Below are 14,148 nucleotides of genomic sequence, written 5' to 3'. Positions count from 1 at the left end.
GGAAAGCAACTCACAGAGTTTCAGGAAAGTTACCTTACACATGTGAAAGTTTTGCAGCCACTGGGAATCATCCCCTACCTGCAAGACTATGCGGTCCCACCAGTATGTGCTTGTTTGCTGGGCCCAGAATCGGCATTCCACTGTATCAACCAGCCCCACTGCCGCCATGATGTCCCAATTGCCACATCCCATTCTTTCAGAAACGTCTGTGTCCACGTCCTCCTCACAATCGTCCTCGTGCTGCTGTCTCTTAGCCAGGTTCTGCACATACTGCAGTATAATGCATGAGGTGTTTACAATGCTCACAACAGCAGCGGTGAGCTGAGCGGGCTCCATGCTTGCCGTGCTAAATGGCGTCTGCACAGGTAACCCAGAAGAAAAGGTACAAAATGATTGTCTGCAGTTGCTTTCACGGAGGAAGGAGGGGAGACTGACAACATGTACTCAAAACCACCCACGACAATGTTTCTGCCCCTTCAGGCATTAGGAGCTTAACCCAGAATTCCAATGGGCAGCGGAGACTGAGGGAACTGTGGGATAGCTTCCCACAGTGCACCGCTCCGTGAGTCTATGCTAGCCACGGTAGTGAGGACGCACTCTGCCGATTTAATGCTCTTAGTGAGGACATACTGGATTAAGAGAAGATGTAGGTTTTGACTAATACTGCACTGGCATATTGGCTTACGCTCAGATAATTCATGTTCCAACACTACAGCAAATTGACCAATTCTAAATAAAAGGATGTTCTTAAAATGAGAGCTTAGACTGACCAACTCTACAGATTTAGAAGAGCCAGAAGACCAACCAGAACATGCTGTACCTGAACGACTGCACTTCCACTGGCACTTTCTGGCTCTGTTCCCGTAACCGACACACATCCTTGGAAGCTTTTCTCATCAATTTTTCAGCACTTACACCCTGTTTCTGTTCCTCCTTTGATTGTTCAGCCTGTAGAGGGGGAAAATTACAACATCCAGCAATTGACAATTTCAAAAGAGGCTGTAGGAGGAAGAATGTGGAGTTAAACCCACAGTCCAGTACCACTTGCTATCTGTCTCTCTAGGCTTGGCTGCCTGGTGTAACTTCTGTCCAGAGATTTCATTTGGGTTGCCCCACAGTGAGTTCCGTGCAGTTCCTCCAGTATTAACTTTCTTTCCTTGGGAGGTGTTAGGATTCATGATCTCCAGAGTAGAGCCCCCACTTTGGAAACTTAGTTCCCAATGCCTGTGAGACTAAGGATGAATGTCTGAAGATACCATCAACTTGGGCCATCCATGTTGTACAAAATGAGACTTGGGACAGAACAGGATCTCAGTTAGTCCACTGAGCAATCTGCTTAGCTGTTAGTGGAGCTTCTCCTTCTCTGCCTAAAGCTAGAAGTACTTCTTGAGATACAGGGTTGTCCTCTGGTGCTTAATCCCCCAGCAGCCAATTTGCGGCTGTCCACATCACCAATTGCTTGTCTAGGCTTAGCGATAAGCTGATACTAATAGGCTGTTAGCAATAATGCCCAACATTGCAGGCATGCAGAAGCCAAAGGGGTAATAGCTTTGGCCTCCCCCAGAAGTCCTAAAAGTGTCTTATGGTCACTTATTACAGTGAATAAGAGATACTGGTGGAACTTCTGACTGAAAAGACAATAGCCAAGCTTTCCTTATCTAATAGGGAACACTGTTGTTCTGCAGATGGTAAGGAGCGTGAGGCATAACAGACTGGCCTGCCAGTCCCTTCTTCCATTCAGTGCAAAATTACTGTGCCCACACTTTAGGGTGAAGTGTCAAGTAAGTACCAGGGCACACTTGGGGTCAAAATGCACCAGGAGTTTGACTGACTTCAGAAGCTCTTTGATTTCTTTGAAGGCAATCTCCTAATCCTTATTCCAGTGCCACTCTGCCCCTTTTCTGAGCAATGCATGAAGGGGGGAAAGCTATGTGAACAGATTTGCAATGAATCATCCATAGTAGTTTTAAAGGCCAAGGTATGCCTGGAGCTCATTCACATTTTCTGGAATCAGGGCTACTTTGATGGCTTTAAATCTTCTCTTTTAATGGTTGCAGTCCTTTCCCTAAAACATAATGCCCTAAATAACCCACCTTCTTGGCCATAAAAACATACTTTCAGCACTTGAGTTGCAACCTGACTTCCCTTAACCCTCGTAGGACTTCATCTAGGTTCTGGAGATGTTCTACTGACTGTCATGTTGCAAGAACATGGTCTAGATATACCACGATATGGAGCAATGCAGCCAATAAACCTTCCATGACCCTTTGGAAGATAGGACAAGCAATTCTGTAAATTCTGAATGGTAAGCAGGTGTACCAGTAGAGTCCCTTATGTTTATCGATAGCAACCACAGTTTTCGAATCTTCATTCAAGACTAACTGTTGGTAAGCAAGCATATCTAATTTGGTAGAACAAGACTCCACCTGCCAGCTTGTTGTAAAGATCTTCTATCTAATATGAGGAATGGGATAGTGCTGCAAGTGGATAGCCTGGTTTGCAGTTTGTTTGTAATTGCCGCAGATAGGTATGGAGCTGTCAGCTTTTACTACAGGTACTCCCGGAGCAGCCCATTCAGAGAATGTCACTGGCCAGATAATCCCCACAGTGTCTAAATGCCACAGTTTCTCTTCTACCCTGGCTTGTAGAGCATAAGGAATGGGGTGGCCTTGCAAAATCGAGAGCATGCAGTGGTATCTACCTGTATTTTCACCGGGAGATTCTAGAGCTCTCTCACCTCCTCTATAAATACTTGCTCATGTTTTTCCAAAAGGTCAATGATTGATTTTGTGCTTATGTGATATGAAGGTCCCAGAAGTCTTTTCCAGTCCAGGTTCAAGATGGAGATTCAGTTCCATCCAAAAAGGTTTGGCCCTGTCCCAGCTACTACAAAGAGAGGTAGACAAGCCCTCTGCGGTCCATACCTTACCTTGACTTCCACCCTTCCCTTTGAAGGACTTGAGTATTGCTTAGTTAGGGGATAAAAAAGTCAAGCTGGGGCATACATCAGAGGTAATTTTGTAGGTCACTCGCCTCCAAAACTGTAGCCCTGTGCCAAACTCCATTTTCACATTCTGCCCATTCAACTGAAGCTCGATTAGGATTGGTTTCTTACAGGAGTCAGTCTGATTCAAGATAGCCTATACCTCATCTTACTCCTCCTCCTCTGATTCAAAGTCCCCAGCTGATGCTTCTTTCACACGGCACGTCCTATTCCCCCCGTTTTGTTCCGGGTATCCCCATATTCTGTGCCTCTAGTTCTGCAGCACCTAGCCAAATGTCCCTTCTTGTTACACCACCACCACTGAGGCTTTATGCCTGCACACTGTATGACAATGATCCCCCACCCCACACATCGGTAGCATTCCCTATTCCCTCTAGCAATAGCAGGTCACCTTCACGGTGTGGCTTGACTCTCCCTTTCCTATCCCCCAACCTGTTGATCCACTTGGCCGGGATTTGTGAAAGAGCGTGGCTGCCTCTGGTGGCCATCTCTAGTGCCACAGCAATATTCATGGCCTTTTGGAGTTTTAGGGTGGGCTTTGCCAGAATCCTTCACTGCATACCTTCATTGTTGATGCCAGAAACAATGCAGTTGCACAACGTATCCTCCAAACCATTTCCAAATTCCAAACTTTGGGCTGCCAGCTGGCGTAGAGGAGCCATAAACTGCGAGACAGATTAATAAGGCACCCTGAGGCAGGAGTTAAATTTAAACCACAAGACACTAACAGATGGTTTTGGTTCATAATGATCTGTCACTGCGTCAGATGTCACCATTCCAGGACTTCTTGGCTCCAGGAAATCAATAATCAGTCCATAAGTCGCTCAACCCACAACACTGAGGAGGATTTGTTTTGCCCATTACACCATTAGCCAATAGGTAACAGCAGATGCATTCTACATAACATGTCCATGTTTCCTTCTGACTGGGTTCAAATTCCCCACCCTGCTGTGGTATGCCATTCCCTTGTGTGGCTGAAGAACCCAGAATCTGCACCTCCACGCTTCCTTGGAGTCTCACTCTGGCTTTTCAGGTCAGCAAGGCCCCTTCTCTCCTCTCAGGAAAACAGCCGTCCCAGCTTTTCAGGAGCACCACAGTCCAGGAACAGTGTTTTGCACCTGTCAGTCAGTATACCCTCGTTGCCAATGCTACAGCTGCTCAGAGGGTGTGCATGGAGCACAACACTCCAGGCCTGGTCTCAACAAATGCTTCTTTATTAACGCTTCTTTATTAATTATTAACATTAATTATTAGGAAAAACTTTTTCACTAAGAGGGTGGTGAAACACTGGAGTGCGTTACCTAGGGAGGTGGTAGAATCTCCTTCCTTAGAGGTTTTTAAGGTCAGGCTTGACAAAGCCCTGGCTGGGATGATTTAACTGGGAATTGGTCCTGCTTCGAGCAGGGGGTTGGACTAGATGACCTTCTGGGGTCCCTTCCAACCCTGATATTCTATGATTCTATGAACACACAAAATGGCCCGTAAGGACCAGGCTAAACTCCCCACCACAGAGTACATGTCTATGGCCTATTCTAAACGAACTATCCTGAATGCCCAGAATACAAGAAAAAGGCACTTAGCACTTGACAGTACTTGGCAATGGGCTAAAATGCCAGAGATGACATCAGGTAAGTATTCCTTGGGATGAAATAATATAGATCTTAAAACAATCAACCATTTTCATTACATTCTCTCTCTCCTGGTTTCTATGAATATAGCCATGACATTATCCCTATCCCGTGAAGCAGAATTAACCAGGACTCCTGCAATCTCAAACCACTCAGCAGTACCATCTTTTACATCATGCTTTAACGTTGATTCTGCTCCCTGCCTCTCATTTCCACCCCACACATGCAATGTCAGGGGTCAGCTGAGAGACGGAGGCGGAAGAGCAGTGCCTGTGTGCATGGTGCCCTCTCTGACACTAGCTTGGCACACAGAGTGAACTGTGGGCTCCCACAGCTGCTATACTCTCCCCCGCCCCCTCTGCCCCACCCCCAGCAGCCCAGACCCTGGAGCAGGAAGAACATGACTGCCATCCTTTTCCCCCTCAGGGAGCTGCTACAGCTGAGGACTCAAGGTTGGAGCCTCCATCTGACTCCAGCTCCCTCTGCCAGTGAAAGGCAAGCTGGCAGCTGCTGAGAGAAAGAGAGGAGCCACTGGCCTGCCATACCCTGAATTGGTTAGGCAGAGCTGCTTCCTATTTGGTTTTGTCTGCTTGTGACAGGGGATGGAGGAAAAGGGGTGGAGCAAGCTGGAGAGAAAAGAGGCAGGGGAGGTCATGATGGGGGGAACAAAGGGAGAGAAGAACATGAATGGGTTTTAGTGAATAACTGATGCATTTTTAATTTTTAAAATTTATTTGTAATTATGGTTTTTAATTGAAAGTTTTCTCAGTTTTAATATGTAAGGGGAAAACACCAAACATTGGACCATCTTACCAGGGGAGGTGGCGGACTCACCATCACTTGGAGCTTTTAAAATGAGATTAGATAACTGTCGAAACGAAATGCTTTCATCCAGTTTCTGGAGAACGTTCTATGGCCTGTGTGTATGGTGGGGGCAGGCTGGATGTTTGTTGCTTCTGGCTTTGGGGTCTATGAATCTGTGACATGCACCTGTTTATTCCCTCCTTTCATGGCCATGAGAACAGAAAGCTCTGCATTGCCCTCAGCATGCTCAAAACACTTGCATCTCTGCCTTAAGAAAATTATTGTAATCAAATCTCATGCTTCAGGGCTTCAGCTGCTTGCCTGCAGGGGTCAGGAATAGTGTGTGTCTGCATATTACACCCATATTAAATCGATGTATATATATGAAGAGCACAGGAGACATATAGACAACATAACACCCATGTTAAACCAAAGTGTTATAATGAGTGATGGGTAATGCTAGAGAAGATTACACTTCTGACAACTCAGACAAATTATTTTCTTGGAAAGAGGTACATCATTCAAGGAAATCACATCTCCATCAATAGTCAAGTAACAAGATTTCATACTTGCAGTAGATCAGAACTACTGTGTTCTAGATTAAAAATCCTTATTGTTCAGATAATCTAGTTAACCCTAATTTTTAATTTTGGATTGGGATGGTGATAGTAAGGTGTTTTGTGAGGCTTGTGCAGTTAATCTTGGAATATTCTTTATTCTTCTATTAAAAAGGATGGCAAATCCATGTTTCATTTTGATCTTTGGACTAAGTCTGTAAAGGAGAAACAGAAAAGTTTTACCTTGTACTTATCTCTTCCTATTCCCTTTCCTCCTAGATCTTCTTGTTCAATTCCCATTAGTCAAAAATCTGAAATAAGGTGTTTCATAGGAGTGAAAGGTCTTGCTTTCAGAGAATGAGTTTCATTTCTTCTAACTAGATTTGTATATTCTAATCTTAGAGTCTTAAGGGATCTCACAGTTTCTTTTACATACTCACAAGGGCTTTTTAAAACATATCACATTATATCACACTGCTGTAAATGCCTGGTTGCTTCCTTTTCAATAGTTGGTAAAACAGATTCTCTCTCATCTATCCATGTAAGAGACATGGATAATTCTGCTGTGGTGGTTTCAGTAGGAAGCAAGTTGCACCTTTTCTTCCAAAAGTCTGAATAAGCCAACAGGTTCCTTCATTATCATAAGATACAAGAGATTTAATTAGATATAAATGATCTACTTCAGATTAGATTTAAGAACGTTCCAAGTGGCTGCTAATATTTCTCTTTTCTTAAAGAAATTGTGTATACACTTTAACACAGAACACGCAATATAATGGGCCAAATCCTCTGCTGTGTTAAGGTGTGCTGGATGCTGGAGATGGGGGCAAACCATTATACAGTTGGTTACAGCTCCCTGATTCTTTCCTTGTGCAGCTCCAGACCATTCCTTAGCGTATGCCAAAGGACCATCAGCTAACAACTACAGGAGTACATTGGTGCTTTGGCCATACCCTACCCTACTCCAGCCTCACACCATACACACACGCCACAGAAGATGGAGGTGGCACAGGAACCAATTACATTCATTTTATTCTGCCTGAGAATTCCTCCAGGGGAGGGGAATTTTCAGATGGCCAGAGGCAGCCACTATCCATCCCTCTTTGTGCTGCCAAGCAATGCAAAGGGGCCAGATTGGACAAGAGAATGTGGTCCAATGTTATTTGTCTGGCTTCTATTCAATTCCATGGCATTAAATGTAATTGCGTCTATCCTTTTCTCTTGTAACCTCCGTACACAACATGCTCACATTTATTCCATTGTCTGCTAACTTTAACAGCATCCAAAACAATCCTACTTCTCAACACAGGGGACTTTAAAAAACCGAAACAAATTCTTTAGAACTTATACCAAAATGAAGTCACTTACTTTTTGGCCCTTTTTATAAATGATCTCATCTAAATTTTGAATGGATGTTTTATGAAAAAGTAATGATCCTTGAACTGATTTATGTGTTTGATTAAGTAAACCACTGATATGTTTTTGTTTTGAAAGGAGAAGAAAACAATCTGTATAGCTTGCCCCTATACCCCACCCCTCCGCATGGTCCCTAAATTCCCTTTTCCAATTCACTATCATGACAAGGTCTAATAGAATATGTATTTATAATTAGGGATTTTCTCCTCCCCTCCTCCTCCCCCCCCCAATTTGTCAGGTCAGTGTTCAGATTGCATCAGTTACTATGGACCACTGGCAACTTTTGTGCACCCGCCCCCCCGGCTGCTAGTCCAGCTCTACCTAATGTCCAAACTAAGTTGATAATGTTTAAATAAAGAACATTTGGGAGGGGGTGAGAACATGGAGGGTATTTTGAAAAATAGTATTTCTCTAAGCACACGATTTCCTGCTCTGTGCATGAAGCGTTCACAGGAGGAAACAATTCAATGCAGTGTACTGCACTCTGCTGAAACCCCCAAACACTTACCGGAAAGCACAGAAAAAGTCAAGTGATTAATGAAAAAGTGAGGTGATGAAAACTTAAACCTTCAATATCTCCAGAAAACCAAGGACTGGTGGTTCTGTTCAGCACTGATTATAATGTACTTTCATCAAATTTCCCCTTGCAGCGCTTGCCTCAGGTTACTTCCTCACAAAGATTCCTTTATATGGCACAAAATAAGATATTCACATAGGTTAGAGATGCACTGACCACTATTCAAAGAATAAATAGCCTAGTCACTTCATGGAAATACCAGGCACACAGCTTACTCCTGCTATCAGAGTAGTAAAATTCACTACTTGGACTTAAGCTGAATATTTCTGTTGGATACAGATCTGTTTTAGTTTTCATGTTTTTCAGCAACCAACGGCTTCCTAATGTTCTTTGGAAGAAAATATATGTATATTGGGTTTCGATACTAATGAGACCAGCTCTGGCCATCAAGATTTCCAGGAGAAATGATGTAATTCTAAAACCTCTGAAGAAAAATAAATCGCATTAGAGTAAGATTCAGAATCCAGATGGAAACGGTTTTATAAGTAATGAGGGAAAAGTTAATGTATTTGTTTGAACAGGATGCTATGTAGACAGACTAGAGTTTAAACCGCCCCCCCCCCACCCCACTTAAGACTTGTCACGCTGGAAAGAACTGGAGACATCAGTTTGCAGACTGATACTTGGAGCTATTTAAAATGAGTGATACGCTCTCAAAATATTCTCTCACGTTATTTTTAAAATCATAGGTTCCAGTTCTGTGTCAGGTGTTGGGCACTGTCAGAGACGGGACACTGGACTCGAGAGACCATGGGTCTGACCCAGTATGGCAATTCCTACTGTCCCGCTGTTGCAGGGAAGAATTCAGTAAGAGTGTCATGGTGGACCAGTAACAAAATCAGAGTGGGAAAGTCCCCCTGGGCTTTGCATTGAACAGGCCTTCCTTACATTCAAAAAGTCTCTTTCCAAAAATCTCTCACATAACCTGAGTTCTCTGAGAAACCCCCAAGAACTCTGACGTGTTTATGTCAGGCCACCACTCGTTACAGAAGTGTGGTCTCAGCTTTTGTTTTACTTAAAAATGAGCTGGTATAATGAGACAGACAGCTCTCATCCCAAAGATCTGACCGTGTCAGCTGGGCTCCTGGGGTGGGAGTGGGGTGGGCAGTGATGGCACTCTTCCAAGCTCTGCCCACAGAATAAGCTCTCGCCACAGGAGACAGGACTCACAATAGATTGTGCTGTTGCAGAAAATATGATCACACATGCTCTGTGGGCTCCCTGAACTCATCTCCCCCTTACTGGGGTCCAGGTACACCCATGGGCTCAGCTGGACTCCTTGAGCTTGGCTGCCTTCTCAGCAAGGCTTGGATGCACAGGCGGCTGGTGAAAATATTCTTTGTGGGGTTTGTGTAAAACTGTCAGGCCGTGCTCTCCAGTGCACGAGATCACTGCGTATGTCATGGCCTGGTGTGGAGAGGAGGAAGTTGGCGAGCGAGTCCACCGTGCACTCACCCCAGAGCAGAGGCTCCTGACCTGCTGGGCTGGGCCTGGGTTCCCACTCTGGCTGGTAGCTCTTGCCATCGGTGTGACACTGACTGATGCACTTTTCCTCAAGGGGGATCACTTCCTGACACAGCAGCAACGAGCACGTTCCTCCCTGTGTGTTGATATAGTACATTGCAGTGGTGTGTCCATGAGTAGCTGTACTGTGCCAGGAGGAACGCTATGCAGAACAGCCCTCAGTCAGGATGAGAAAAAATAGATTTCAGAGAAGCACATACCAGGGCAAAAGCATGATGCTATATCTGGGTTCCATGATTTCCCACTGACCCTGCTTATTTAGGGCCTCATATGGGAAGGTGATGAGCATTTCCTACCACCAGGAATAGGAAACAACCTCAGCACCCACTAACTGAAATTGGAGTTGAGCAAATACTCAGCACCTTGCAGGACTAGGCCCAGAGAGTACAGGGGACAACTTCAACTGATTTAAAATGGTCACAGCTGCATTTTCTTCAGTTTACAACAACTGAATTTCTGCTCTGAATTCATTATGATGGGTGGGAGTCTAGAATTGTAAAGGATTGCTTTCTTTATGGCACTTTGATTATTTACTCACTTCTCCTTTGCCCCTTAAATGGGTCAGACCTTAAAAGAAGCCCATTTTAAGAGAAACAAACATAGAAAAAATGAAACATACAAGGACCTTTTACAGAGAGTCTTCCCAGTGCTTGTGACATAGAACAAGAGAGTGGAGAATAAGCCACTGTGTATGTTGAGGAAGTCTAAGAATAAAGATTATAGGGAAACAGTCTACCTTTCTTTACAAGGCCTCGATTTACATCCCTGAAATGTCAAGTTTTGCTATTACAATGAAGTCCTGTTGAGGACAGAGCTGGCTTTTTATCACCACTTAAAATCTAATTAATCCGTATTGAAGCACAAAGATTTCTGTTGTATTTAGGGTGAGGGGTCATAGAGCCTTCTTTGTTCATCCGCAGACTTGTAATCATCAGGCACTGGAAGGTAACAGATCAAATCTTGATCAGAAAGCCTAACCCATGGTTTAGCAGAGTCCTTCGTCCTTTACATGAAACATTATATTCATGAAGAACAAAAAAGTGTTTCAGAGTTTTCAAAGGGTTAATATCTAAGCTTATATTCAGGGCACAAAGAACTAAGATCATCATAGCTCCAACCACCACAAAAGGTATCAGCCCTTAGAGAGACATTCCTCCTAAAGCTTTCTGGACTGTGCTCTTCTAATGGCTTTAGTCTACAGAACTGTGATGCAATTAAATGGCATTTTTTTCTCTCTGTTTGGATGGTTTCTATCCTGTCTCACTACCTATTTACCTGACTGGAAAAATCTCGCTTTAGAGTTAAATGAATTCGAGACCTGGACCATGGGACTCTGGCAAGTTTGTGTTTCCCAAGAGGAAGGGGGAATTCAATGTAAGGATTTTGATTCTTTCTTGGCTTTGCCTCCAGAGTTTAGGATTTCTAGGATTTTGATGTTTGTTTCAAATGGATTAGGACTTTTGGGCTTCTTGCTTTCAGGTTTTGGGTTGGACTGTTTGAAGATCGGTGAAAGACAACAGGAACTAAAGAAACGGCTATTACTGCTTGGAGGAATACTCTTCTGGATATCAGCAATTACAGTCATGGCCCCAGTTTCTTGGGTTGCTCACACTGTAGTCGAGGAAAATATGGATGAGAATATCCCAGAGATTATTCCCAAGTGGGACTTGGGGGAAGCACTGTTTGTTGGCTGGTTTGCTGGAATATGTCTTATACTAGGAGGGTCACTACTTAATTGCACTGTCTGTTCATCGGAAGTCCATCCATCCTCAGTCCATTACACAGTAACAGAAATGCAAGATCACTGTCAACACTTGGAAACTGAAAATAGTCCTGAAAATCTAGGAGTTTAAGTAGTACAGACAGTCTTCTCTTTCTTTTCAGAACTCTAGCACAAGGCAGAAGCTTGTTCCAATAATGATTCAAAGGACCCTTTGTTACTTAGCTGATTCATTAAAGTTGTGTGTCTAATTCTTTCTTCCTGTAATTGTTCTTTCAACGTAGTGTCGTCGCTCCGGGGGGCAAAACTGTTTTGTTTTGCAGCAGGACATTAAAGCTATCATGACTGTATGGAAGAACCACTACTTTGTTTTGCTATTAAAGCTGAACTGTAGACCCCCAAAATGTATAAGGTTGCTCTCTCGTATGTTGCTTAAGAGCCAAAAATGTTAAGTTTCCTTTTCATGCGAAGCCAATTAAGTGGAATTCAAAGGCTTTGACTCCCTATGGCACAACCATCCACCTATCTGATCCAGTAACATTTTCATGATCTAGAGTATTTCCCACCTCTACAAATACCCTCAAAATACTTGTGTTCCGGGTATAGACTTTTGCTACAGAGAGAAGGAGATCTCTGTGTAAGAACTGTGTTTCTTTATCCAGGAAAATTCCCAAAACTCTAAAAAGACTGGCAGAGATCTCGTTTTTTTTAAAGCACTCTTAGTTTCTGAAAAATGCTGCATGTAATTCACCAGCATCACAGGCCAGTGTCCCAAAACAGCTAGTCGTTTGTTATCCCAACCTACTATGGGGAAAACAAGACACAAAAGTTAACCTGGATGTTCTGGCACCTGCATATTTCAGATACAAAGAAAAAAATTAAAGAGCCAGGGGTGGCTGAAAAATACCTAGTTGAAAGAGTTAATCTGCTCATAAGCATTTGCTATTTTATAGAGTATAGGAACTGAGTTTTTAATCATGAATACTTGAACGGCATTCGGTGAAACTTTTATCATATATAGCAGTTCTTGTACATGTAATTAGTCTGATTTTAAACAAACATACTTCTTAAAACTTCGTAAAATAAATGCAGTATTTCTCACAGGCAGACCACCTTATTTGTTAAACTATATAAAGTTTGCATGGGCTTATCCAAATATACAGAATGTGAATTATTCAGGTTATGAATTATCATCCCAAACAATGAGCTAATTAAAAACATCCAGAACTATTAAAACTACTTAGTGAAAAGGGTTGGAGTATTGTTACCCCAATAGCGATAGAAAGGGCACTATTATTGAGTGTATGCTTTTCTGTTCAAAGACCAGCTATTTTCTGAAAAGCAAAACCAATGGAATATGAGCCCAGCTGCAGCCACATCTTTGAATTACTGATTTATCACGTTATTTCTCTATACTCAAAGCAAATCCACAAGAAACCAGATCAAAGGAAATCTGTCAAAAGTCCTTTTACGAAATAGCATATAAAAGGAGGGAATTATTTCACAGCTTACAAAGTTTATGTTTAGCGCAACAAGCACTAAACAGAAAATGTATCTGTAGTAGTTGGTAGAGATATTCCTGAAGCGTTTGGACTCTATTATTAAAATGGATTTAGCCCACATAAGTAGGATGCAATTAGCTGGAATTTTATTATTTTTGTTAGGATAGGTTTTTACTGGTGCTTATAATAATTTGTCAGACTGGAAAAAAATCTCAATTTGGATGTAAATGAACTGGAGACCTGGGACTTGGGACTCTGGCAAACCCGTACTGTTCAAGACGAATCAAGAGGAACACAGTGTAAGGACTTTGATTCTTTATTAGTTTTGCCTGCAGAGTTCAGGATTTTAGTGTCTACATCGAATGGGCTTGGGCTTTTGAGTCTCCTGATCTCTAGTTTTTGGACTGCCTGAAAATGGGAGCTTCGCAACATGAACTAAAAGAAATGACTGTTTACTGCATAAAGGAATACTTTTATGGATATCTGGAATCTGAACCTTACCCCCAGTTTCTTGCGTTACCCATGTTATGGCACAAACATTTTGGAATGAGGCTATTCTGGAGATTGTCCCAGATGGGAATTCGGGGGTGCACTATTTTCTGGCTGGTTTGGTAGATTCTTTGTGATACAAGGAATCATTACTTATATGCACAGCTTGTTCAGCTAAAGATCGCGAATAGTCAGTTAGGTATCTTGAATTTCTGCCACTGCATAACAATCAACTTTTGTAAATCGGAAATATAGATCTGAACATTTAAGAGACTTTAAGAAGGGCAGATACCCGTTTCCTTTCAAACTCGACGAGAAGAATCAAACTTTTCAGTTGAGGATTTGTAGGTTTATCTGACACAGACGAACCACCTCACCTACAAGGTGTTAGATTTTTAAAAAACTTTGTTATTCCCTTTAATCACCAAGTTAGAACACTGCACCCTTCCTGCAAGTCCGGTAAACCATTTTCATGTTCACTGTGGAGAGAAAAAACAATTGAGACTTAACAGTGATTAGACTAATTACTTTGGTTGTATCTGCCGATATGATAATACAGTTTATGACTGTACATATCTGGTAAATAAAATACAAAATCATAATATATGGATGTTTAGTTTAAAAAGTTACCACACATTTTCACGTGTTGATCAATGTATCTGTCATATAAAAATAACTTACTATGGATCTAAAGTATGAGTTCTGGATTTTCTATTATGGAATATAGGCTTGATTCTATTCAATTAAATGGAAAAAAAACCTCCCAGTGACTTAACTGAGCAAGAATTTTTTCTTTGACTTGCGTATTTCCAACACTTAAGAAGCCTAAATAGTTTGCATTGGTGGATTTGCTGTGACAAGAAGGTAATGGGCAAGAAAGTTCTCGGTGTCCATTAAAAATGTTTATGCAAGACCTAGTGGGGTAGA

General features: G+C 42.5%; 2 protein-coding genes and 1 pseudogene across 3 annotated transcripts in view; 2 read left to right on the top strand and 1 right to left on the bottom strand.

Annotated features, from left to right (window-relative positions):
• Positions 1-14,148, bottom strand: part of WWC2 (WW and C2 domain containing 2) — a 214,451-nt gene that overhangs the window by 10,892 nt on the left and 189,411 nt on the right. Inside the window, exons 22-23 of one of the 2 annotated variants that reach the window (XM_073341738.2) lie at positions 821-948; positions 290-357 (exon numbers count right to left, since the gene is read on the bottom strand). In XM_073341738.2, the coding sequence (XP_073197839.1) occupies positions 303-357; positions 821-948 (183 nt within the window). In that variant the 3' untranslated portion in view covers positions 290-302. Of the gene's footprint in view, positions 1-289; positions 358-820; positions 949-14,148 lie in introns of those variants that run through there. The other variant, XM_073341736.2, reaches the window with a different exon arrangement.
• On the top strand, positions 10,695-11,363 carry LOC140909986 (claudin-22-like). Its single transcript, XM_073340083.2, has one exon. The coding sequence runs from the start codon at positions 10,695-10,697 to the stop codon at positions 11,361-11,363; it is 669 nt and encodes a 222-aa protein (XP_073196184.1).
• Positions 12,861-13,399, top strand: LOC140910779 (claudin-22-like; annotated as a pseudogene).

Source organism: Lepidochelys kempii, chromosome 4 (genome assembly GCF_965140285.1).
Source record: "Lepidochelys kempii isolate rLepKem1 chromosome 4, rLepKem1.hap1, whole genome shotgun sequence".
Classification (NCBI taxonomy): Eukaryota; Metazoa; Chordata; order Testudines; family Cheloniidae; genus Lepidochelys; species Lepidochelys kempii.
This window is presented reverse-complemented; position numbering and strand designations above follow the sequence as displayed.

Excerpts from the sequence above, each read along its gene's own strand:
- LOC140909986 (XM_073340083.2), top strand. The coding sequence starts at position 10,695 with ATGGCTTTAGTCTACAGAACTGTGATGCAATTAAATGGCATTTTTTTC.